The following is a 24498-nucleotide window of genomic DNA, read 5'->3' as shown; positions in this document are numbered from 1 at the left end:
CTTGGAAATTTATTGTACCAATGGGTCGATTCATCTCCTCGGTCCAGGTAGATGTGTGTCCTGCTGCACAATATATATCTCGTAGCTTGTATGTTTAAACACACTACGAAGTAGATACGAATGTCTCCTCCGAGACCACTTCCGGCGGGTGTACCGGGCAAGCACGCACCTTCGACGGGATTACGAAGTATAAACGATCTCCTCTTCACAATTCCGCCGGTCCTCGTGGTGCTATTAGATATGCTTTTAGTCTAAACTCTCCTAACTTATCGACTCCGCTCATTGATTTTAATTTTGTCGAATTTATGCACCAATATTATCATAATTGTTAAGTTTGCACTTTAACTATAATAGTTTTTGGAATGAGGGAGAAATGTGACGATTGAAGGTCTCCGGTAAAAGTAACAAAGTTGGAATCGCAAACTAGTTTTTATTGTATTACATGTATGTAATATAACAAATATTGGAAAATTTTTTTCCATCTATAAGCTCTTCCTAGATATTTATGGAAAATCATATATCACAACCTTGGAAAGGAGTATGCTTACTACCACGTACAATGCAGCAACATGTTTTAATAAATGATATGAAAAAAGGTACATATTTGGAAATCAATTAAAGAACCCTTCTTCATTAAACAATATAAAATAAATAATAGTACGCATATGAAGTTGTGTTGCTACGTTTCATCTTGCTTAGGTACTGCTTGCTTCGGTACTGCGAGCACATATTGCAATATTTAAATATTATAATATCATAGATATTACAATATTTAAATATTTTCTATAACTATCGAATGTATCAAAACTTATAACGAAGGAGTAATACGTGATATTTCGGTATGTGCCATCAAAACAAGCAAGCATGTGTAGTCATCAAATGATGCGAAAATACCTTCCTTTTATTCTCACTTAAGGTGCACGTAATGCCATTTATCGACTGAAATCAAACATCAGAATATTTTGATAATCATTGTATAATTAATAGAACAATATACATTCATAGAAAGATAGCATCAAATACGAAGCGTTTATAACTTATGATGAAGCGTTGAGATAAAATAAGTTTTATCAACTGAAATTAAGTTATAAAGTTATGTAAATCAAATCTCGTATGTTACATGTTTGTGATTTTTTAAATTTTGACTTACCTATTGGATCTACTGCTTGAGGTTCTGATGGCTCTGGAGCCTTTTCCAGTATTTCTTCAGCAGCTTCTGCAGTAATTTTGAACGGACTGCCAGCGACAGTTACGTTAGTACTGTAAACATAATTTTTATAAAGCAACGTTCAAATAAACGGATTAAGTGAAGCATCGGATGCTTGCAAAATCTAAAAGTTTCTAAATTTGAAGACATCATTACAAACCATGCAATTCCTCCTGCTGGCGCTTCACGCTTAATAAGGTTTTGCCAGTGTTGATGTACTTCTTCCACAATACGTAATGCAAAGTCTCTTGACTTTGCTTCTCCATTAAATGCAAACTGATTCTCCGGTTTACCGTCTGGAATTTTGTAAATCTTGAACCATTCAATGGTAGCTTTCATTAGGCCCGGATAATGTTTCTCAATATCTGATACATCTGCAACGTTAAAAATTTCCGTGTATCTTAATCAACCTGTTTATCAAATAGATTACAATGACGCATCCATTATACCACGGACATTCAGCGAATAAAGCGGAAATGTTTGTCTGATAAGATAGGTACATAATAATAGAATAATGCCTTATAAATCGATATATTACTTATTAAATTGTCAATGATTAAGAAAGATAACTTGATATAAATAATGCTACCATTCATTTGGTCGGCCAAAGGATCATTAACGTCGATAACGATTATTTTCCAATCCGTTTCGCCTGAAATCGTGAACAAACAAAATAAAATAAAAATTTTTAAAGATTACTACTTGTTTATTCAAAATTCCACATACCCTCATCTATGAGTGCAACAGTACCCAGAACTTTTACTTTCAAAACTTCACCTCTTTTTGCAACCTAATAAAACCATATCTTGTTATACTTAAATTAAAATTTATCACTCATGGATTTAAAATTAAAATTTTGTACCCTATATCCTATTTCAAGGACATCAATAGGATCATTGTCTCCTTTGCATCCAGTAGATTCATCCAGTACCTCAGGGTTTTCCCAGGTCTGTAAATAAAATTTTTTATTAATATCAATAAGAATAAATATTTGCAAAGAAATGCACGTATATGAGAATGAAAGAAGCGATATCAAACATTTCATATTAAACGAAGTCAACTAGATAATATGTGATACCCTTGAACTAAGTTTAAGACTTTACATAAGATGTGATAAGGCATTGTTCATACATTCCTATGAAGTGTGTCTACAAACTTAAATTGAAGTGTGTATGAACCATCCTACTATACATTTTCTTTAATAAGTTGATGCCAATGAAATTGATGATGTCATTCTATTAAATGATGTCACAGGATAAAATGATGCCAACAATGTTATCAAACACCAATTAAATGCCTTTGTGGTGCATTCTATTGTTCCCTTAAACTATACTGATCTATTAAATGACTCAGAATTCATTGATGAGCGCAAAAAAAATTTTTTTGCAGATAAAACTATAGAATTTTGGGACTTTTGGAAGATGTGGGAAACTCTACATTAAATAATTAAAATAATTTATACCTGTGGCAATGCACCATAATTCCATATGTATCCATGATGAGGGAAACAATTTGCAACATATCTTAATTTGCCTTTTTTAACATCCTGCTTAATAGGATTTAATGTTTCCTTAAGATTGATTTCCATCTTTGCATTTGTCCACCTTGGTATCTCAACAACCATGTTCATTACTTTATTAGCTTCATCAGCATAAAGTGGAATGTCATGCATGGGTGAAATTGGGCCAGTTTCATTTCCTACAATATATATATACATACAACATATATTAGAACTAAATACCATTTCAAATTTAGAATTATTGATTGATCAACCATGTCAGATATTCATTAAAATTCCTAAGATTTCAAACAAAAAGTCCTTAGCATTGAAATCTTGATAAAACTAAGGCAGCAAAGCAAACAAAAAACATCTACACTCTACATATCTAGTCCTAGCATGATGCAAATATTTCAATCCTTTCACTAAAACAACTGTCATACTGACATTATAGAAAGTTTGAGACATGTAAAGAATAAGAATGCAAACAAAATTTCATTGAGTTTAAAAAAATTGCAGCATTAAGAATTATGAATAGATGATAAGATCACAAGGTAAAACTAATTATGCAAAAAAATTAGAAGTCATATCTTGAGCGTATTACAAGAGAGAAGTACCGAATAAAACGATTACATAATAAAAATCTGCTGTGTAATATAATTACATATTTTAAATTTGCAATGAAGATTTGACCTATACGTTGACCCTCGACCTTTGAAAAACAATCAGTCGGAAACTGAAAGTGCATGTAAGGTTATGTTCTAAAATACTTACTGAAATAAACTCTGTAATCAGAGCCGTTTAGTGCACCTTTCTCTACAGCGGTGTACGACATTTTTGTGAGTTGTTTCTCGAGCGCTGAACACGTTTGCGGTTGTGCGAAAGTACCGGTCGCTACTAATCTGAGCGGAACAGTCAACTTTTTGAAACCTCGGCAACGTAACACGTGTAGCGTTATCAGCGACATCCTGTCATCTAGCGTCACAAACGCGTACTAAATTTCCCGTTACGCGCGAAGAAATAAATTCATGATAATCTGTTATCAGTCTCGGTACAACTAATAAATGTGTGTGTTTCATTCGTGCTGATTCATTGTATTGGTCTTTTACGCAGCGTTAGAAAATGTAGCGTAATATGAAATCAAATTTGTTGCTTTTAAAATCGATATACTAATGTTGAAAACAGTACTTGAAACTTCTCATTGCGCAACAAATAAGGAAATAAGGAAGAAAATTAAGTAGGAAGAAAGTTAGCGCTAAAGAGTATTCGAACGTTCAAAATGACGCCGCACTGGCGCGAAATTCAATTCTGTCTTAATCGTAATCCCATAAATAACTAACAGAACGATGCATAAATAAAATCATTAGTGGATTTTAAAACGGGAAAGAAATTTGGAAATCTGAATATTTGATGATTAGTACATTGAAAATTTGGAAATACAAAAATTAATTAATGTCATTTATGACTTTCTATTCCATACGTAAATCACATTTATTGCAATGAATTATAAAAAATGCAGAAAATAAATTAACAATAAAAAAACGATCTCTCCATACGGCACGAAATTATAAATAAATCTGAAAAATAGTTTAAATTATATTTTAATCAAGATTGATTAACAAAGTCCTTCGCGTTTCACAAACACTTTCAGTGCAAAAGCGTTCGTTTAACAAAAGACTCTAATGGAGGTGGAACTAACAGCATTTACAAACATTATTTATAGTCTAAGATTTTTATTCAGAGTGGGTGAAACCTTAAGCTTCTTGAATACTTTTCGATTACTGCATCGCAGAGATAATGAAATCCAGGAATTTGGTGACTCTAATATAAACACCAGGAGAACCAGGCAGACCGCACCCATGACCGTACGAAACCACTCCAATTTGGAAAAAATGCTGGCGCTGCGGCAACATCAAAGGTCCTCCGCTGTCACCCTACAAAATTATGAAGAATTAAACCTTCTGCATTTCACCGAATTATTTTTTTATGAAGTGTATTTATCGAATTTTTAAGCGCTGCATGACAAAGTTTGCATTCGCTAAAATGGAAATTAATGGCTGCGTAGAAGTTTGCGAATTTGAAAGTTTCATGAATTTTGTGACTTTACCTGGCAAGCATCCTTTCCACCACGAGCATATCCAGCACACAATACTCGATCGTCGATGACAGCGGCTTGGAATCGAGAATATGCATTATTACAAGCCGCATTATTAACTACCGGTACCTGTGCCTCCATAAGAATCGGGCTAATAATACGGCTCCCTGGCGAGCAAGTCAAATGAAAGAATGTTTAAATAAAATTTACATTGAAAAATAGGGAAAGAATTTATTTACCTGATTCAAGTGATCCCCATCCAGCAACGAATGGAAAGGCTCGTACGAAATCATTATTCTGAAGGGAAGGCCCTACTGGGAGACAAATCGGGCGAACGTAATCTGAAAGTAAAAAGACAAAAACGATCCAGATATTTTCATTCTTAACGAAACTTCTATTCGTTAATTTCGAATAGAATTTCAATGAACACCTGAAATTGTTATTTCGAGGAAGAATGGATATTTATAGCATTGACACTTACCGGAAAATTGCACATCATCGCTCAACCTGATAACAGCTATATCGTTAGCCGTATGAACTGTTACTTTGTCAATTCCCAATTGAACAGGTTGAACACCGTCGTTATCGCTGAATAAATCTAGGTCCCCAATGCGGACGGTGTACAAATCATCGGTAATACAGTGAGCGGCAGTCAAAACGTGTCTGGAGGATATCAAGGATCCTCCGCACATCCATATTGTTTGCGATGAAATGCTTTTATTCTCGTAGCCCAAAGCTGCTATCCAAGGCCATGCACCTGAAATATTGTAAACACTGTTAATATACAGTACATAATTTAATTGTTGAAATTAAAATAGGGAGGGTCAAGTTTTAAAAGATTTGGGGATTTGACAATTGGGGGTGTAGGAATTTGGGGATTTAGAAATTTAGGAATGTGGAAATATGGCGACGTAGCAATTTGGGGATATAGAAGATGGAGGATGTGGGAATTCAGGGATGTTACAATTTGGCAACGTAGAAGTTTGGAGGTACAGAAGTTTGAGGACGTTGGAATTTGGGGATGTAACAATGTGAGATTGCCGAAATTTATTCCCCAATTGAATTTACAATGTTGATACACCCACAGATAAATGAATTAAAAAACATAAAAGTCAGGATATGACCTACGTACCAGGCTCAGCAGGCACACCACCAACAACTCTGTGATGCGCGACACTGCTGAAACCACAATCCGGTGGTTGCAATGGCCCATACGGACTGTCCCTTATTTCCTTACTATCGCTTGAGTTGTTTTGAGGGCAACAAACAATTGGATCCTTGCCGGTGTTATAGCAAACAGCGTTCGTCAAGTATTCTTTGGCTGCCGTGCCATAAGTTTCTAGTACATATATTAAATACGGACAGGACCGTATGTTAATGCAGACGCCTTGAAGTTTGTTTCGTGTACATGGTTCACCTAAAAAGCAGTATTTTTAACTCCAGTATTCATTTAACTCTACTATTCATTTAGCGTATTCATTTAAGTCTAATATTCACAAATATTTTGTGAATAGTTTATGAATTTAATGAAAGCCGTGAATTAGTCATATTGCCTCCTTTTGTTATTTATAGCATGAACTAATTATACTTGTTTCACCAAAAAATTAATGAAGTGTAAAAGAATATAGGAAAGTATTTTCTGAAAGTACTGATTATCTTGTTACTGTGAATTTCGTGGCTCTTAGTATACTTCATCGAACACGTTTACTTTAAACTAGTCATTCAATTGACAATATTTAAACGAATAAGTTGAACATTTTTCAATTTGTTTTTGTTCGGTATTACATAGATATTACAGTTGGAAAAAAATTTCTTTTACAAACCTTCTGCGGATACTTGGGGAACCATTGATGGATACAGAACTGCAATTAACACCAAACATGGGAACAACATATTTCCTATCGCTGGGTTTCTGAAAAGAAAGAGAAGGTTCAGTATCGCATCAAAACATACGAATATCAATTTCTACAAATATTTTAAAAAAAATACAAATTGCAGTGATATAATTCATAGGATTATAACTATATGAAAACATCACATTGTCGTATTTGAAGTGAATTTAATTTACGTGTCACATGGAATATTATTCAATAAGTATAAAATAATTTAAAATACATGAAGCTCTGTTCATACACCAAATCTCACAAATTTCGCAGATAATTCACTTTAGAATAATTTATCACAAAACAGGTAATGACTATAAAAATTACAAAGTAAAAGACTGTAATTATTGGTATCTCGTCTATAATTTTTTTTAGTACTCTTCGCGTACTACTCTACACGGAGTGACCTTTTCGTTAAACTTCGAGCTTCTGAATGAGCTTAACTGAATTATACCTGATTATTCAATAAATTTTTATACACGTGACTATTCAATAAATAGTCGATTTCTGTGAGACACTAAGTTCACGACAACTCACAACGAACCTTCTTCTGGCACGACTCGCGTCCGATTGAGGATTTCTCATCACGATGGCCGCTATTTAAAAGGGTTAAACAATTTCGGGAACCATTCATTAGAATAAATAAATCATTTTATTTTGGAGCTACAATGACAACGTTCAAAGGAATTCGTATAAGTAAATCACATTGAAAGACATAAAAAGTATAGATCTATATTGGATTCTGGATAGAAGCTGTGTCAAGTTTGAGATAAGCATTTGTTTGTGTCACCAAAGATACATGCAAAATGGAAATTATTTTGAACAGAACAAGTTTTTGTTCAAACTTCACATTAGTATTCATAAATCGACATTTATGCGGCATTTTCGTGGCGTTACATCATGGTCGAGAAAAGATCTTCTTTATTCAACTTTTCCTCAATATTTCAATGCACAAAAAACAAGGTTCGATAACATTCTTCCAGTGTTCTAAAATGTAAATCATAAATTCGATTCAATGGAACCAAACTGCGTAATTGCACAAAATATGTTCGTCGCAGAAGATGCAGAGCGATTAATTAAGATTAATCAAGATTATTTAACAAACTCCTTCGCGTTTCAGAAACACTTTCAGTGCAAAATCGTTCGTTTAACAGAAGACGTTAATCGATGTGCAACTAAGAGCATTTGCAGAGATTATTTACAGTCCAAGGTTTTTAACCGGAGTGAGAGCGACATTAAGCTTCTTGACTATTTTTCAATTACTCCATCGCAGAGATAATGAAATCCAGGAATTCCGTCACTCTAGTATAAACACCAGGATATCCAGGCAGGCCGCATCCTAAACCGAACGAAACTACTCCAATTTGGAAGAAGTACCGGCGCTGCGGCAACATCAAAGGTCCTCCGCTGTCACCCTACAAAATTATGAAAAATTAATCCTTCTACATTTCACCGAATTATTTTTTTATGAAGTGATTTTATCGAATTTTTAAACGTTGCATGACTAAGTTTGCATTTGCTAAAGTGGAAAGTAATGACTGAGGAAATGTCTGCAAATTTGAAGAAGGTGTGATAAATTTCGTGACTTTACCCGGCAAGCATCCTTTCCACCACCAGCATATCCAGCACACAATACTCGATCATCGATGACAGAGGCATTTCTTCGGGAATATGCATCATTGCAAGCTGCATTACTAACTACCGGTACCAGCACCTCCTTAAGAACTGGGCTAATAACACTGCTGCCTGGCGAGAAAGTCAAATGAAAGAATATTCAAATAATATTTACATTGGAAAATAGCGAACGAATTTATTTACTTGCTTTAACTGATCCCCATCCAGCAATGAACAGATAGGATTTTACGAAATCATTGTTCCGAAGGGAAGGCCTTACTGGGAGACAAATCGGACGGATGTGCTCTGAAAGTAAAAAGACAAAAACGATTCATATATTTTCATTCTTAACGAAACTTCTATTCGTTAATTTCGAACAGAATTTCAATGAACACTTGAAATTTGTATTTCGAGGAAGAATGGATATTTATAGCATTGATACTTACCGGAAAATTCCACATTGTCGTTCAACCAGATAACAGCTATATCGTTGGCGGTCGACGAGGTGCCATATTGGGGATGAATTGTTACTTTGTCAATTCCCAATTGAACAGGTTGAACACCGTCGTCATCGCTGAATAAATCTAGGTCCCCAATGCGGACGGTGTACAAACCATCGGTAATACAGTGGGCGGCAGTCAAAATGTGTCTGGAGGATATCAAGGATCCTCCGCACAGCCATTTTGGTTGAGATGGATTGCTTTTATTCTCGTAGCCTAAGGCTGCTAGCCAGGGCCATGCACCTGAAATATTGTAAACATTGCTAATGTACATTAGATAATTTAGGTGCTGAAATTAAAATTGGGGAGACTCAAGGGGAGTTTTAAGAGATTTGGAAATTTAACAATTGGGAATGTGGGAATTTGGAGATGTGAGAATTTGGGGTGTGAGAATTTGGGGATGTGGGAATTTGGGAATGTGGGAATTTGGGAATTTGGAAATTTGGGGATGTGGAAATTTGGTGATGTGGGAATTTGGGGATGTGGGAATTTGGAGATGTGAGAATTTGGGATGTGAGAATTTGGGAATTAGGGAATTTGGGGATGTGAGAATTTGAGGATGTGGGAATTTGGTGATATGGGAATTTGGGAATGTGGAAATATGGGGACTTGGAAATTTAGGGATGTAGAAACTTGGGGATATGGGAATTTGGGGAGGTAACAATTTGGCAACGTAGAAATTTTGAGATATAGAAAATTAGGGACGTTGGAATTTGGGGATGCAGCAATGTGGAATTGTCGAAATTTATTCCCCAATTAAATTTACACTGTTACGTTGTTGATTCTACCCACAGACAAATTAATCAAAAAACATAAAAGAAAGCGAGATATAATCTACATACCAGGTTCAGCTGGCACAGCAGCACCGCTAACACGCACATCGAACACATAATGTGAGGCATTGCTGAAGCCACAATTCGGTGGTTGCAATAGCCCATACGGACTGTCCCTTATTTCCTTAATATCTTTTGAGTCGTCCTGAGGGCAACACACAATTGAATTCTTGTCGGCGTCATAGCAAGTCGCGTTCGTCAAGTATTCGCTAGCTTCTGGCTGAGTTTTTTGTACATATAATAAATACGGACAGGACAATATGTTAATGCAGACGCCTTGTAGGTTGTTTCGTATGCATGATTCACCTGAAAAGCAGTATTTTTAACTCTAGTATTCATTTAGTGTATTCATTTAACTCCAATATTCACAAATATTTTGTGAATGGTTTATGAATTTAATGAAAGTTGAAGTGAATTGGTCATATTGCTTTCTTTTGTTATTATTTATAAAGTGAACTAATTATACTTGTTTCAAAGAAAATTAATGAAAGAATATAGGACGGTATTTTCTGAAAGTACTGATTATCTTGTTACTATGAATTTCGGGGCCCTTAGTATACTTCATCGAACACGTTTACTTTATACTAATCTTTCAATTGACAATATTTAAACGAATAGGTTGAACATTTTTCAATTTGTTTTTGTTCGGTAATACATAGACATTACAGTTGGAAAAAAATTAACTTTTACAAACCTTCTGCGGATACCTGGGGCACCATGGATGGATACAGAACTGCAATTAACGCCAAACATGGGAACAACATCTTTCCTGTCGCTGGGTTTCTGAAAAGAAAGAAAAGGTTCAGTATCGCATAAAAATATACGAGTATCAAGTTTTACAAATATTTAAAAAAGAATACAAATTGCACTGGTATAATTTATAGGATTATGACTATATGAAAACATCACATTGTCGTATTTGAAGTGAATTTAATTCACGTGTCACATAGAATATTATTCAATAATTATAAAATAATTTAATATACATGAAGCTCTGTTCATACACCAAATCTCACAAATTTCACAGATAATGCACTTTAGAATAATTAATCACAAAACAGGTAATGACTATAAAAATTACAAAGTAGAACACTGTAATTATTGGTATCTCGTCTATAATTTTTCGTAGTAATCTTCGCGTACTACTCTACACGGTGTGACCTTTTCGTTAAACATCGAGCTTCTGAATGAGCTTAACTGAATTATACCTGATTATTCAATAAATTTTTATATACGTGACTATTCAATAAATAGTAAATTTCTGTGGGCCACTAAGTTCACGACAATTCACGCGAACCTGCTTCTGGCACGACTCGCGTCCGATTGAGGATTTCTCATCACGGTGCCCACTATTTAGAAGGGTTAAACAATTTCGGGAACCATTCATTCGAATAAATAAATAATTTTATTTCTGAGCTACAATGACAACGTTTAAAGGTATTCGTATAAGTGAATCACTTGAAAAGACATAACAAGTTTAGATCTACAGGGTGTTACCTGTAATGCTACTCACGATTTTTCTCCCACTTGCAGCCACCTTACGAAAAAATGTTTAGGACAATATTTCCAGGGTGTAAAGTGCACAATAGATATTAGTAAAGCAAATTTTCAAAACAGTTTGTTCTCTTGGCAAAGTCAAGGTCACCTTGGGTTTTTTAAATAGGAACATAAATTTTTTTTTATTCATAGCTTTAGAGGACATCGAGACGAATTCGAAACATATATTACATGGTATTTTTATTAACATATTACTCGATTTACAGAAGTGGAGATGTTAAGTAGTTAGCTTTTGACTTTGGTAGTGTAACCATTATTTGGTTCCAAGGAGATTACTGAATGTAAACACGCGACTAGAATGTAAGAAAAATACACTTTAATTACATGTTCAAAATGTATGCCGTCTTCCATCGCGTAATATTCCGGTCTTTTACTTCACATTTCCACTTCTGTAAATCGAGTAATATGTTAGTAAAAATATCATGTAATATATGTTTTGAATTCGTCTCGATGTCCTCTAAAGCTATGAATAAAAAAAAATGTATGTTCCTATTTAAAAAACCCAAGGTGACCTTGACTTTGCCAAGAGAACAAACTGTTTTGAAAATTTGCTTTACTAATATCTATTGTGCACTTCATACCCTGTTAATATTGTCCTAAACATTTTTTCGTAAGGTGGTTGCAAGTGGGAGAAAAATCGTGAGTAGCGTTACAGGTAACACCCTGTATATTGGATTCTGGATGGAAGCTGTGTCATGTTTGAGACAAACATTTGTGTGTGTCACCAAAGACACATGCAAAATGGAAATTATTTTGAGCAAGACAAGTTTTGTTCGAACATCAAATTAGTATTCATGAATCGACATTCAGGCGGCATTTTCGTGGCGTTACATCATGGTCGAGGAAAGATCTTCTTTATTCAACTTTTCCTCAATATTTCAATGCACAAAAAACAAGGTTCGATAACATTCTTCCAGTGTTATAAAATGTAAATCATAAATTCGATTCAATGGAACCAGACTGCGTAATTGCACAAAATATGTTCGTCGCAGAAGATGCAGAGCGATTAATTAAGATTAATCAAGATTATTTAACAAAGTCGTTCGTGTTTCAGAAGCACTTTCAGTGCAAAATCGTTCGTTTAACAAAAGACTCTAATGGAGGTGGAACTAACGGCATTTACAGAGATTATTTACAGTCCAAGATTTTTATCCAGAGTGAGTGGAACCTTAAGCTTCTTGAATACTTTTCGATTACTGCATCGCAGAGATAATGAAATCCAGGAAATTGGTGACTCTAGTATAAACACCAGGATATCCAGGCAGAGCGCATTCATGACCGTACGAAACCACTCCAATTTGGAAGTAATGCTCGAGTTGCGACAACATCAAAGGTCCTCCGCTGTCACCCTACAAAATTAAGAAGAATTAAACGTTCTAACCGAATTATTTTTTTATGAAGTGATGTTATCGAATTTTTAAATGTCGCATGACAAAGTTTGCATTCGCTAAAATGGAAATTAATGGCTGCGAGGAGGTTTGCGAATATGAAGGTTTTATGAATTTTGTGACTTTACCTGGCACGCATCCTTTCCACCACGAGCATATCCAGCACACAATACTCGATCATCGATGACAGAGGCATTTCTTCGGGAATATGCATCTTTACAAGCCGCATTAGTAACTACTGGTACCTGCGCCTGCATAAGAACCGCGCTAGTAGCACCCTCTGCAGAACAAAACAAATGAAAGAATATTCAAATAAAATTTACATTTGAAAATAGCGAACAATTTTATTTACTTGGTGCAAGTGATCCCCATCCAGCAATGAACGGAAAGGTTCGTACGAAACTATTGTTCCGAAGGGAAGGCCCTACTGGGAGACAAATCGGGCGGACGAAATCTGAAAGTAAAAAGACAAAAACGATTCAGATATTTTCATTCTTAACGAAACTTCTATTCGTTCATTTCGAACAGAATTTCAATGTACACTTGAAATTTTTATTTCGAGGAAGAATGGATATGTATAGCATTGATACTTACCGGAAAATTCCACATCGTCGTTCAACCTGATAACAGCTACATCATTAACGGGCGGATACTTGCTATAGTGAGGATGAACTGTTACGTTGTCAATTCCCAATTGAACAGGTATAACACCGTCTTCATCGCTGTATAAATCTATGTCCCCAATGCGGACGGTGCGTAAATCCTTGCGAATACAGTGCGCGGCAGTCAAAATGTGTCTGGAGGATATCAAGGAACCTCCGCACAGCCATTTTGGTTGCGATGGATTGCTTTTATTCTCGTAGCCTAAGGCTGCTAGCCAAGGCCATACAACTGAAATATTGTAAACACTGTTAATGTACAGTACATATTTTATTTACTAAAATTAAAATTGGGGAGGGTCAAGTTTCAAGAGATTTGGGGACTTGACAATTGGGGGTGTAGGAATTTGGGGATGTAGAAATTTGGAAATGTAGATATTTGGAGATGTAACAATTTGGCAACGTAGAAATTTGGAGATACAGAAATCAGGGGACGTTGGATTTTGAGGATGTAACAATGTGGGATTTTCGAAATTTATTCCCCAATTAAATTTACACTGTTACATTGTTGATCTACCCACAAATAAATTAATCAATAAACATAAGAAAAGTGAGATATGAACTACATACGAGGTGCAGATGGCACACCACCAACAACTGATGCGAGACTGCTGAAGCCACAAACCGGTGGTTCCAATGGCCCATACGGACTGTCCCTTATTTCCTTACTATCTGTTGAGTTGTTCTGAGGGCAACAAACAATTGGATCTTTGCCGGCGTAATAGCAAACAGTGTTCGTCAAGTATTCACTGGCTGTCATGCCTTGAGTTTGTAGTATATTTATTAAAAACGGACAGGACCGTACGTTAATGCAGAAGCCTTGTACATTGTTTCGTGTACATGGTTCACCTGAAAAGCAGTATTTTTAACTCTAGTATTCATTTAACTCTAATATTCATTTAACGTATTCATTTAACTCTAATATTAACAAATATTTTATGAACGGTTTATGAATTTAATGAAAGCCATGAATTAGTCATATTGCCTCCTTTTGTTATTTATAGCATGAACTAATTATACTTGTTTCACCAAAAAATTAATGAAATATGAAAAAATATAGGAAGGTATTTTCTGAAAGTACTGATTATCTTGTTACTATGAATTTCGTGATTCTTAGTATACTTCATCGAACACATTTACTTTATACTAGTCATTCAATTGACAATAAACGAATAAGTTGAACATTTTTCAATTTGTTTTTGTTCGGTATTACATAGATATTACAGTTGGAAAAAATTTCTTTTACTAACCTTCTGCGGATACCTGGGGAACCATGGATGGATATAGAACTGCAATTAACGCCAAACATGGGAACAACATCTTTGCTGTCGCTGGGTTTCTGAAAAGAAAGAGAAGGTTCAGTATCGCATGAAAATATACGAATATCAAGTTTCACAAATATTTAAAAAAAAATACAAATTGCACTGGTATAATTTATAGGATTATGACTATATGAAAACATCACATAGTCGTATTTAAAGTGAATTTAATTCACGTGTCACATGGAATATTATTCAATAATTATAAAATAATTTAATATACATGAAGCTCTGTTCATACACCAAATCTCAGAAATTTCACAGATAATGCACTTTAGAATAATTTATCACAAAACAGGTAATGATTATAAAAATTACAAAGTAGAACACTGTAATTATTGGTATCTCGTCTATAATTTTTCGCAGTAATCTTCGCGTACTACACGACACGGAGTGACCTTTTCGTTAAACGTCGAGTTTCTGAATGAGCTTAACTGAATTATGCCTGATTATTCAATAAATTTATAAATACGTGACTATCCAATAAATAGTCGATTTCTGTGAGCCACTAAGTTCACGACAATTCACGCGAACCTGCTTCTGGCACGACTCGCGTCTGATTGAGGATTTCTCATCACGGTGCCCACTATTTAGGAGGGTTAAACAATTTCGGGACACATTCATTATAATAAATAAATAATTTTATTTCTGAGCTACAATAACAACGTTTAAAGGAATTCGTATAAGTGAATCATTTTAAAAGACATAACAAGTTTAGATCTATATTGGATTCTGGATGGAAGCTGTGTCATGTTTGAGATAAACATTTGTTTATATCACCAAAGATACATGCAAAATGGAAATTATTTTGAGTAAAACAAGTTTTCGTTCAAACTTCACATTGGTATTCATAAATCGACATTTATGCGGCATTTTCGTGGCATTACATCATGGTCGAGAAAAGAGCTACTTTATTCAATTTTTCCTCAATATTTCAATGCACAGAAAGCAAGGTACTTTAACATTCTTCCTGTGTTATAAAATGTAAATCATAAATTCGATTCAATGGAACCAGACTGCGTAACTGCCACAGAATAAGTTCGTCGCAGAAGACACAGTGCGATTAATTAAAATGAAATCGCAGATACATATCGATGAATAACGAAGCAATGAATAAAGTGCAAGTGAAATTAAAAAATTAATCGATATAATTTCTCCTAAATCTAATTGTTTAAATTTTAGTAGAAAGCAATTTGGAAGATAGAAGTTTTATTTGATCTTTGGTCCAGAATGGATCAGATCGCTTATCAAGTAAAATCTGAATTGCACAATAAATGGAACAAGAAAGGAGCATTGCATGTGGTGCATCATAATTGCTGACACTTCTTCAACTCCATCTTTGGTTCGGACCTTTCGAACTAGCGTCATAGATTACTCAATTTTCTAGTTAAAATATTGGGCAGTTGATGGAAAAACCATAGCAGCCATTTCTCTATTCACCAGCATAATTAATCGCCTTTTACATTTCTACTTTACATTTCTACTTCTAGACGTTACGGAAGGGACGTAGGAGAGGAACGTTTTTAGAAATCTGGGCAATACAACGAATAGTGAAGTAATGTGACACGTGGCACGTGGTAATATAATATAAAAATTAATTTTGTTTTATAAAATATACCAAAGAAGTGTCTTTTGACACGATGAGTCCTACACGATGCGTCGTTTAAAAAATAACGCTCGTCCTGTTTCTCAAGAAACATTGTTTGGATATAGATAATTGATACATTGATGACGGCATAAGTGTCATAGATATGCGCCAAACAAGATAGTGTCATCCGGCAATGACATAACTAGTATTGTCTGACTTGTTTTTTAATCCTTCCATTCCACTCGAACTCAACAAAGTTGCTAATATCATTTGAATTATAAAATCTTAAAATACCTGTTGTTAAAAATATGAGAAAGCAAAATCATTTTTCTATAATGGCATATATGTACATATTCGATATATTTACATGTGAATTGTTACACAAGTGGTGCATGATCAAGATACATTCGATTTTGTACAATATTTTGTCAAGTAGGATAAATTATGATATGTTCTAGTACCTAAAGTAATACGGTGCTTGTTAATTACATTGTTTGATTTTATTTAACTACTTTATCATAGTGAAATTGGTCGCTATTATATTGAACTATTATAATGAAGGTCACTATTCTAAATGGATACTATACCATATGTGTATATGTACCGTAAAGATAATACCGAATGGTAAACAATTTTATAACACATGATCATAATCTCCTGTAACAGCGAAACAGAATAAATAATCTTGAAAATCTTTCAAAAATTCTACTGTGAATGATACTACAAATCCAAAAATCAATTTGTAGTTTATAAATTTCCTATTCTATACATAATTTACATTTATTGTAATGAGTATCATGTAGAATGCAAGGAAATAAAAAGTACATATACTAAATATTGCATGGACATTCATGAAAATGTGTATATCTAATACATGAATTAATAATGATCATTTTTGAATTTATGTACACTATTTTAAGAGTGGCCAAGAAATATCAAACTGTTCGTTTTGTCACAGAAATATTTTCTCATTTATATGTGTTTAATAGTGTAGCATATGATGTATATGTCACCTATAGCGAAAAAGAGATTTCCTATACATAATGCTACCTTTACGCTCATATGAATGTCTACTCTTCATATGACATGAAATTATAAATAAATCTGAAAAATGGTTTAAATTATATTTTAATCAAGATTAATTAACAACGTCCTTCGCGTTTCAGAAACACTTTCAGTGCAAAATCGTTCGTTTAACAAAAGACGCGAATCGATGTGCAACTAACAGCATTTACAGAGATTATTTACAGTCCAAGATTTTTATCTAGAGTGGGTGGAACCTTAAGCTTCACGAATACTTTTCGATTACTGCATCGCAGAGATAATGAAATCCAGGAAATCGGTGACTCTAGTGTAAACACCAGGATATCCAGGCAGAGCGCATTTATAACCGTACGAAACCACTCCAATTTGGAAGAAATGCTGGCGCTGCGGCAACATCAAAGGTCCTCCGCTATCGCCCTACAAAATTATAAAGAATTAAACCTTCTACATTTCACCGAATTATTTTTTTATGAAGTGATTTTATCGAATTTTTAAACGTTGCATGACAAAGTTTGCATTCGCTAAAATGGAAATTAATGGCTGCGTAGAGGTTTGCGATTTTAAGGTTTCATGAATTTTGTGACTTTACCTGGCAAGCATCCTTTCCACCACGAGCATATCCAGCACACAATACTCGATCATCGATGACAGCAGCTTGGAATCGAGAATATGCATCTTTACAAGCCGCATTAGTAACTACCGGTACCTGCGCCTCCATAAGAACCGCGCTACTAGCACCCTCTGCAGAACAAGGCAAATGAAAAAATATTCAAATAAAATTTACATTGGAAAATAGCGAACGAATTTATTTACTTGGTGCAAGTGATCCCCATCCAGCAATGAACGGATAGGCTCGTACGAAATTATTGTTCCGAAGGGAAGGCCCTACTGGGAGACAAATCGGGCGGACGTGCTCTGAAAGTAAAAAGGTAAAAACAGTCGAGATATTTTAATTCTTAACGAAACTTCTGTTCGTTCATTTCGAATAGAATTTTACTTCGATCAATGAACACTCACATCGAACACTTGAAATTTTTATTTCCAGGAAAAACTTGAATGGATACTTATAGCATTGATACTTACCGGAAAATTGCACGTCGTTGTTCAACCTGATAATAGCTATATCGTTGACGGTCGAAGAGGTGCTATATTGAGGATGAACTGTTACTTTGTCAATTCCTAGTTGAACAGGTTGAACACCGTCGTTATCGCTGTATAAATCTAGGTCCCCAATGCGGACGGTGTACAAATCATTGCGAATACAGTGGGCGGCAGTCAAAACGTGTCGGGCGGATATCAAGGATCCTCCGCACAGCCATTTTGGTTGCGATGGATTGTTTTTATTCTCGTAGCCTAAGGCTGCTAGCCAGGGCCATGCACCTGAAATATTGTAAACATTGCTGATGTACATTAGATAATTTAAGTGCTGAAATTAAAATTGGAGAGAGTCAAGGGGAGTTTTAAGAGATTTGGAAATTTAACAATTGGGATGTGGGAATTTGGAGATGTAAGAATTTGGGGTGTGAGATGTACATTAGATAATTTAGGTGCTGAAATTAAAATTGGGGAGACTCAAGGGGAGTTTTAAGAAATTTGGAAATTTAACAATTGGGATGTGGGAATTTGGAGATGTGAGAATTTGGAGATGTGAGAATTTGGGGTGTGAGAATTTTGGGATTTGGGAATTTGGGGATGTGGGAATTTGGGAATGTGGAAATTTGAGGATGTGGAAATTTGGGGATGTGGAAATTTGGTGATATGGGAATTTGGGGATGTGGGAATTTGGAGATGTGAGAATTTGGGATGTGAGAATCTGGGAATTTGGGAATTTGAGGATGTGAGAATTTGAGGATGTGGGAATTTGAGGATGTGGGAATTTGGGAATGTGGAAATATAAGGACTTGGAAATTTAGGGATGTAGAAATTTGGGGATGTAACAATCTAGCAACGTAGAAATTTTGAGATATAGAAAATTAGGGACGTTGGAATTTGGGGATGCAGCAATGTGGAATTGTCGAAATTTATTCCCGAATTAAATTTACACTGTTACATTGTTGATTCTACCCATAGATAAATTAATCAAAAAACATAAAAAAAGTGAGATATAATCTACATACCAGGTTCAGCTGGCACACCACCAACAACTCTTTGATGTTGGATGCTGCTGAAGCCACAATCCGGTGGTTGCAATGGTCCATACGGACTGTCCCTTATTTCTTTACTATCTCTTGAGTCGTTCTGAGGGCAACAAACAATTGGATCCCTGTCAGCGTAATAGCAAACAGTGCTCATCAAGTATTCACTGGCTGCTATGCCTTGAGTTTGTAGTATATTTATTAAAAACGGACAGGACCGTATGTTAATGCAGACGCCTTGTAGATTGTTTCGTGTACATGGTTCACCTGAAAAGCAGTATTTTTAACTCTAGTATTCATTTAACTCTAATATTCATTTAGCGTATTCATTTAACTCTAATATTAACAAATATTTTGTGAATTGTTTATGAATTTAATGAAAGCCGTGAATTAGTCATATTGCCTCCTTTTGTTATTTATAGCATGAACTAATTATACTTGTTTCACCAAAAAATTAATGAAGTGTAAAAGAATATAGGAAAGTATTTTCTGAAAGTACTTATTATCTTGTTACTATGAATTTCGTGGCTCGTAGTATACTTCATCGAACACGTTTCCTTTAAACTAGTCTTTCAATTGACAATATTTGAACAAATAAGTTTCACATTTTTCAGTTTGTTTTTGCTCAATCAGTTAACGCGTGCTTATGAAGAGCTATTATAATTTATCAAACCAAGATCATCTTTTCGGAATAACCCATAATTGAGTTAGCACAAGAGCAAATATTGAAAATTCAAGTATACCTGTTCAACATTAAGAAGTATATTCTAGGTCTTGACGTAAATTTAGACAGGAAGTTACTGGTTGAAGAGAAAATCATTACCGTTAGTATCCTCTGATTACACACGATTACGCCTTGAGCAAAAACGAGAATGTTGATTTTCAAGCAACGTTGTTTAATTACGTTTCTTGTTGCAGGCAGCGGTTGGTTTCTTGGAAAAATACTGATATCGTAAATCGAAAGGATATTGCAAACCTTGTTTTTTTATCATCGCTCAAACTTTGCTCGTTATAGTAAAAATAACTATACCGTGATTCTTGGTATTATTAACATTTCAACGGGCAGTATTACATAATACCACATTATTTCTCGCTTTATTTTTATCTATTTCGTGTACTAATTGCTGCTTGTAACTAAGTAATTTTGAAGCCACTCGATAAGAAGATGTCATAGAAGATTAGAAAAATGTGCACGGATAATCATATTTATTTTGACGGAAATTGAATTAAAATAAAAGGTAAATTATATTTTGAAAAAGTGCATATTTGAAGATCATATAGTTTGACTGACAGACGATGATATAAGTCCCACTATATCTCATTGACTAATGAATGTCCAGACATTTAAAAAACAAAATAATACCTCAAGATCCTTCCAATGTCATATAAAAAGAACTATGCATTATAAATTCGATTCGCATAAAACCACACAAACAAATTAAAATTCAATCAAAGAAAAAAATATTGGGATTAACAAAAACTAGCTTTAATAACGAATTAATGAATTCATATTCGAAGACTGCATAATAAGTTAAATGATTGATTCAAGTATACTTGGAATGCAGCGAAATAGGTCAAATTCTGAATAGAACTTTAATGGTATTTGATCTTTGGTTCAGAACGAATTAGATCAATCGTCAACTGAGATCTACAATAACACGAAAGGTTAGAAACGCATGCGATGCATGATAACTGTAATTGCTAACATTTCTTGACCTCCATCTTTGAAGGTTCAGACCTTGATCATGTTCCAACTAGTGTACGTCATAGATTACTCAATTTTCTAGGTAAAAATTAACCAGTCGAAGGGGATTCCGTGATGGTCATTTCTCTATGGACGACCTTCAGAACAGTCTTCGATCAACAATCTATGACTAATTGCTTTTTACTAGTCATTTCGCAAGCACGTGAATCTTCTTTGCACGTTTGGTTATCTTGAACTTTTTGTAGCTATGATGTGGATAGGAAAGTTTTGGGAAGTCCAGTAACCAAATTATTTGGTATATTCGGAATGTAAGATTTGATGATAGCGTGGTAACGAGTGGAAAGTAACGTGTGGTGATATAGCGGTGCTATATGGTGCGATATAGCGAATGGTGACGAATGACAATTTAGGAACGTGTGATCTAAGCTTGTGAATTACCACAGTGAGAAAATTACCAGCTTATGTATAATATAAACATCAAAAACTTGTGTATAATATAAACATCAGTGTAACTAGTACTCAGTTCATAAAGTACCTATACTGGCGAGTATCGGTATTTCCCTGCGTCAGGGGCTCGTGCAGAAAGTTGCAATGTACAGATACTTCGTCTGTCTTTTCTCTTGAGGATTTGACACTAACCGAGCTATGAGTACTTACGACTTCCTTGAGAATTTATCAATTAATCATCTAATCCAATCATCTAAGAATTTATCCAGTTTAAAATGATCACAATTGTTCAACACAATTTTCGCAGAAGACTAGATTTCAGATTCTATGAAATGCACGACGTTTCTTAAGATGAATCGAGATGCTTTTCTGTCAACAACTTCTGTTTACATTATGTAACGCTTAAGTCATGCACCGCGTTTTATCACACATCTCGTGAGCATGATTTCGGAGAAAAGATTTTCTATCGCGTGAATGCTATCAGTCATTCGGAAGAAACTAGAAATCGTCAAATTTTTATGAACCATTCGCTACGACACGTGTTACCGTTTTATTTCGTTTGGCGAAAAATAACCACCAATGTTTTTATAGCGTAATTATCGGATATGCTTTTAGCTTCAAAAAACGGAAATGGTTTGAACACGAAGACTGTTCGTAGATATTACAGTTGGAAAAAAATTTCTTTTACAAACCTTCTGCGGATACCTGGGGAACTATTGATGGATACAGAACTGCAATTAATGCCAAACATGGGAACAACATCTTTCTTGTCGCTGGGTTTCTGAAAAGAAAGAGAAGGTTCAGTATCGCATGAAAATATACGAATATCAAGTTTCACAAATATTTAAAAAAAAATACAAATTGCACTGGTATAATTTATAGGATTATGACTATATGAAAACATCACATAGTCGTATTTAAAGTGAATTTAATTCACGTGTCACATGGAATATTATTCAATAAGTATAAAATAATTTAAAATACATGAAGCTCTGTTCATACACCAAATCTCACAAATTTCACAGATAATGCACTTTAGAATAAATTATCACAAAACAGGTAATGACTATAAAAATTACAAAGTAGAACACTGTAATTATTGGTATCTCGTCTATAATTTTTCGCAGTAATCTTCGCGTACTACACGACACGGAGTGACCTTTTCGTTAAACGTCGAGTTTCTGAATGAGCTTAACTGAATTATACCTGATTATTCAATAAATTTATAGATACGTGACTATTCAATAAATAGTCGATTTCTGTGAGCCACTAAGTCCACGACAATTCGCGCGAACCTTCTTCTGGCACGACTCGCGTCCGACTGAGGATTTCTCATCACGGTGGCCACTTTTAAAAAAAGTTTTACAATTCCGGGAACCATGGTTGACGCACGCGCTATGGATCTTATAACTGCGTTATTAAAAGGTTAAAAATGTATCATTATGTCCTAATTAACAACCTTGTTTAACAATTGTTCCAGTTGCCATATTCGTGTCTTTACGGAATCGTCAATCATCCTCCAATATTATCTATTGACGTGTTATAACTCATTAGTGCATCTAAACGTAAAACTAACCACAGAAATATTTGCTTCTACGCAAACAATGAATTATGCGATGCGTTTTTAACGATCGTTTACGGAAAATTGATGGGATGTTAATTTACAGCGGAATTCAAATCTATTGAATTTTACGATATTATTTAAATAAATGAAGTTTATTACAATTTTGTATGCAGAAAAATTCTCTGTTAAAAGACCCACAATACAAAAGAAAAAGCTTTCAATTATCTCCTTTAGTTTTGGAGATATTTCCAAAAGTATGATTTCAACCCTTAACTTTGAGGGCTGTTATCACCCCTTCAATGTGGACGATGGCCGATATAAAAAAGTACGTGTCAAATATTTTCTTGAGAACTATCTTTTACATAAGTTTCATTGGAATTTCATGCGATATGTTCCCTTGTTACATCCGTTAAAATTTAAGTTCCTCCATTGTTTTAATAGATATTAATTATAATGTTAGGAGTATGTGTATACCTAGATGTTTATACTATTAAATCTCTATGATCCTAGATTCTTATGTTGTTTTTTTTTAATACGCAGATACCTATACTCTTAGATCTACACATTCTAGCTCTACATCTCCAGAACCGTATGTCTACATCTTCAGATCTTTGCTCCAGTGTCCCTAACTTCCTATAACTTTAGATATTTGTAGGTATTCCCAGATTCTTAGATTCCTAGATAGTCTAATATATCTGTACCCTATGTCCTATATTATTATATTCAGGAATACCTAAATACCTGGATTTGTAAATCGCGATATTCCTAGATCTCTAGATCTCCAAATACCTTGATTCCAATTCCAATATTCCAATATCTCAAAAACCTCAAATTCCAATATCCCAAAATCTCAAAAACCCCAAATCCCCATAATCCCAAAATTCCAATACTCCAAAACCCCAATATCCCAAAATCCCAAAAATTCTAAAATCCCAATACCCCAAAACCCCAATATCTCAAAATCCCAAAATCCCCAAAATCCTAAAATCCCAATACCCCAAAATCCCAATACCCTAAAACCCCAATATCTCAAAATCCCAAAATCCCAAAATTCCAATACCCCAAAACCCCAATATCTCAAAATCCCAAAATCCCAATACCCCAAAACCCCAATACCTCAAAATCCCAAAGTCCCAATACCCCAAAACCCCAATACCTCAAAATCCCAAAATCCCAATACCCCAAAACCCCAATATCCCAAAATCCCAAAATCCTAAAATCCCAAAATTGCAATACCCTAAAATCCAAAAATCTCGAATAAAGGAAGAATAATAATTACAAGAAAACGATGATAAACATCGAACATAATAATTATGCAATATTTATTTAATTATCATAGAAAGATAAGAACACAAACTCGTAGAGTAAACACATGTGTACAATTTTCATTTCCATCGTGTTTTCATACAACTGAATCGCGTGTTAAGATATGATTAATGCGGCATGAATTTCTGATTTCACT

The 24498-nt window shown here is 34.5% G+C and overlaps 4 protein-coding genes across 6 annotated transcripts; all 4 read right to left on the bottom strand.

The window, feature by feature from the left end:
* Window positions 1–410: 410 nt before the first annotated feature.
* On the bottom strand, window positions 411–3694 carry Nurf-38 (Inorganic pyrophosphatase Nurf-38). 2 transcript variants are annotated; one of them, XM_003702989.3, is made up of 8 exons: window positions 3480–3692; window positions 2670–2905; window positions 2070–2156; window positions 1934–1997; window positions 1797–1859; window positions 1368–1581; window positions 1151–1260; window positions 411–939 (listed from the first exon to the last, which is right to left on the bottom strand). In XM_003702989.3, exons 1-8 carry the CDS (start codon window positions 3670–3672, stop codon window positions 908–910), a joined length of 999 nt encoding a protein of 332 aa, XP_003703037.1. In that variant the 5' UTR covers window positions 3673–3692; the 3' UTR covers window positions 411–907. The 2 variants fall into 2 exon arrangements, with proteins under 2 accessions (XP_003703037.1, XP_012139941.1); XM_012284551.2 differs by lacking the exon at window positions 411–939 and adding an exon at window positions 959–1074 and having other exon boundaries at window positions 3480–3694.
* A 596-nt stretch (window positions 3695–4290) lies between these two features.
* Window positions 4291–7320, bottom strand: LOC100878556 (venom protease-like). The gene is made up of 7 exons (XM_012284549.2): window positions 7228–7320; window positions 6624–6712; window positions 5933–6217; window positions 5282–5557; window positions 5040–5141; window positions 4813–4967; window positions 4291–4639 (listed from the first exon to the last, which is right to left on the bottom strand). The coding sequence occupies exons 1-7, from the start codon at window positions 7266–7268 to the stop codon at window positions 4484–4486; spliced, it is 1104 nt and encodes a 367-aa protein (XP_012139939.2). The 5' UTR covers window positions 7269–7320; the 3' UTR covers window positions 4291–4483.
* On the bottom strand, window positions 7317–10959 carry LOC143264792 (venom protease-like). Of its 2 annotated transcripts, none has more exons than XM_076533554.1 (7): window positions 10839–10959; window positions 10325–10413; window positions 9640–9936; window positions 8744–9040; window positions 8502–8603; window positions 8275–8429; window positions 7317–8098 (listed from the first exon to the last, which is right to left on the bottom strand). In XM_076533554.1, the coding sequence occupies exons 2-7, from the start codon at window positions 10392–10394 to the stop codon at window positions 7943–7945; spliced, it is 1077 nt and encodes a 358-aa protein (XP_076389669.1). In that variant the 5' UTR covers window positions 10395–10413; window positions 10839–10959; the 3' UTR covers window positions 7317–7942. The 2 variants fall into 2 exon arrangements, with proteins under 2 accessions (XP_076389669.1, XP_076389670.1); XM_076533555.1 differs by having other exon boundaries at window positions 10617–10901.
* Window positions 10960–11954: 995 nt separating this feature from the next.
* Window positions 11955–22813, bottom strand: LOC100880976 (transmembrane protease serine 9-like). The gene is made up of 15 exons (XM_076533461.1): window positions 22679–22813; window positions 22165–22253; window positions 19303–19587; window positions 18269–18565; window positions 17999–18100; window positions 17775–17926; window positions 17451–17602; window positions 14872–14882; window positions 14795–14801; window positions 14485–14573; window positions 13805–14083; window positions 13170–13466; window positions 12928–13029; window positions 12704–12855; window positions 11955–12536 (listed from the first exon to the last, which is right to left on the bottom strand). The coding sequence occupies exons 2-15, from the start codon at window positions 22232–22234 to the stop codon at window positions 12381–12383; spliced, it is 2151 nt and encodes a 716-aa protein (XP_076389576.1). The 5' UTR covers window positions 22235–22253; window positions 22679–22813; the 3' UTR covers window positions 11955–12380.
* Window positions 22814–24498: the final 1685 nt, after the last annotated feature.

The sequence above is a fragment of the Megachile rotundata genome, chromosome 7 (assembly GCF_050947335.1).
Source record: "Megachile rotundata isolate GNS110a chromosome 7, iyMegRotu1, whole genome shotgun sequence".
Lineage (NCBI taxonomy): Eukaryota > Metazoa > Arthropoda > Insecta > Hymenoptera > Megachilidae > Megachile > Megachile rotundata.
Note: the sequence above shows the minus strand (reverse complement) of the source record. Positions and strands in the feature narration are given on the sequence as shown.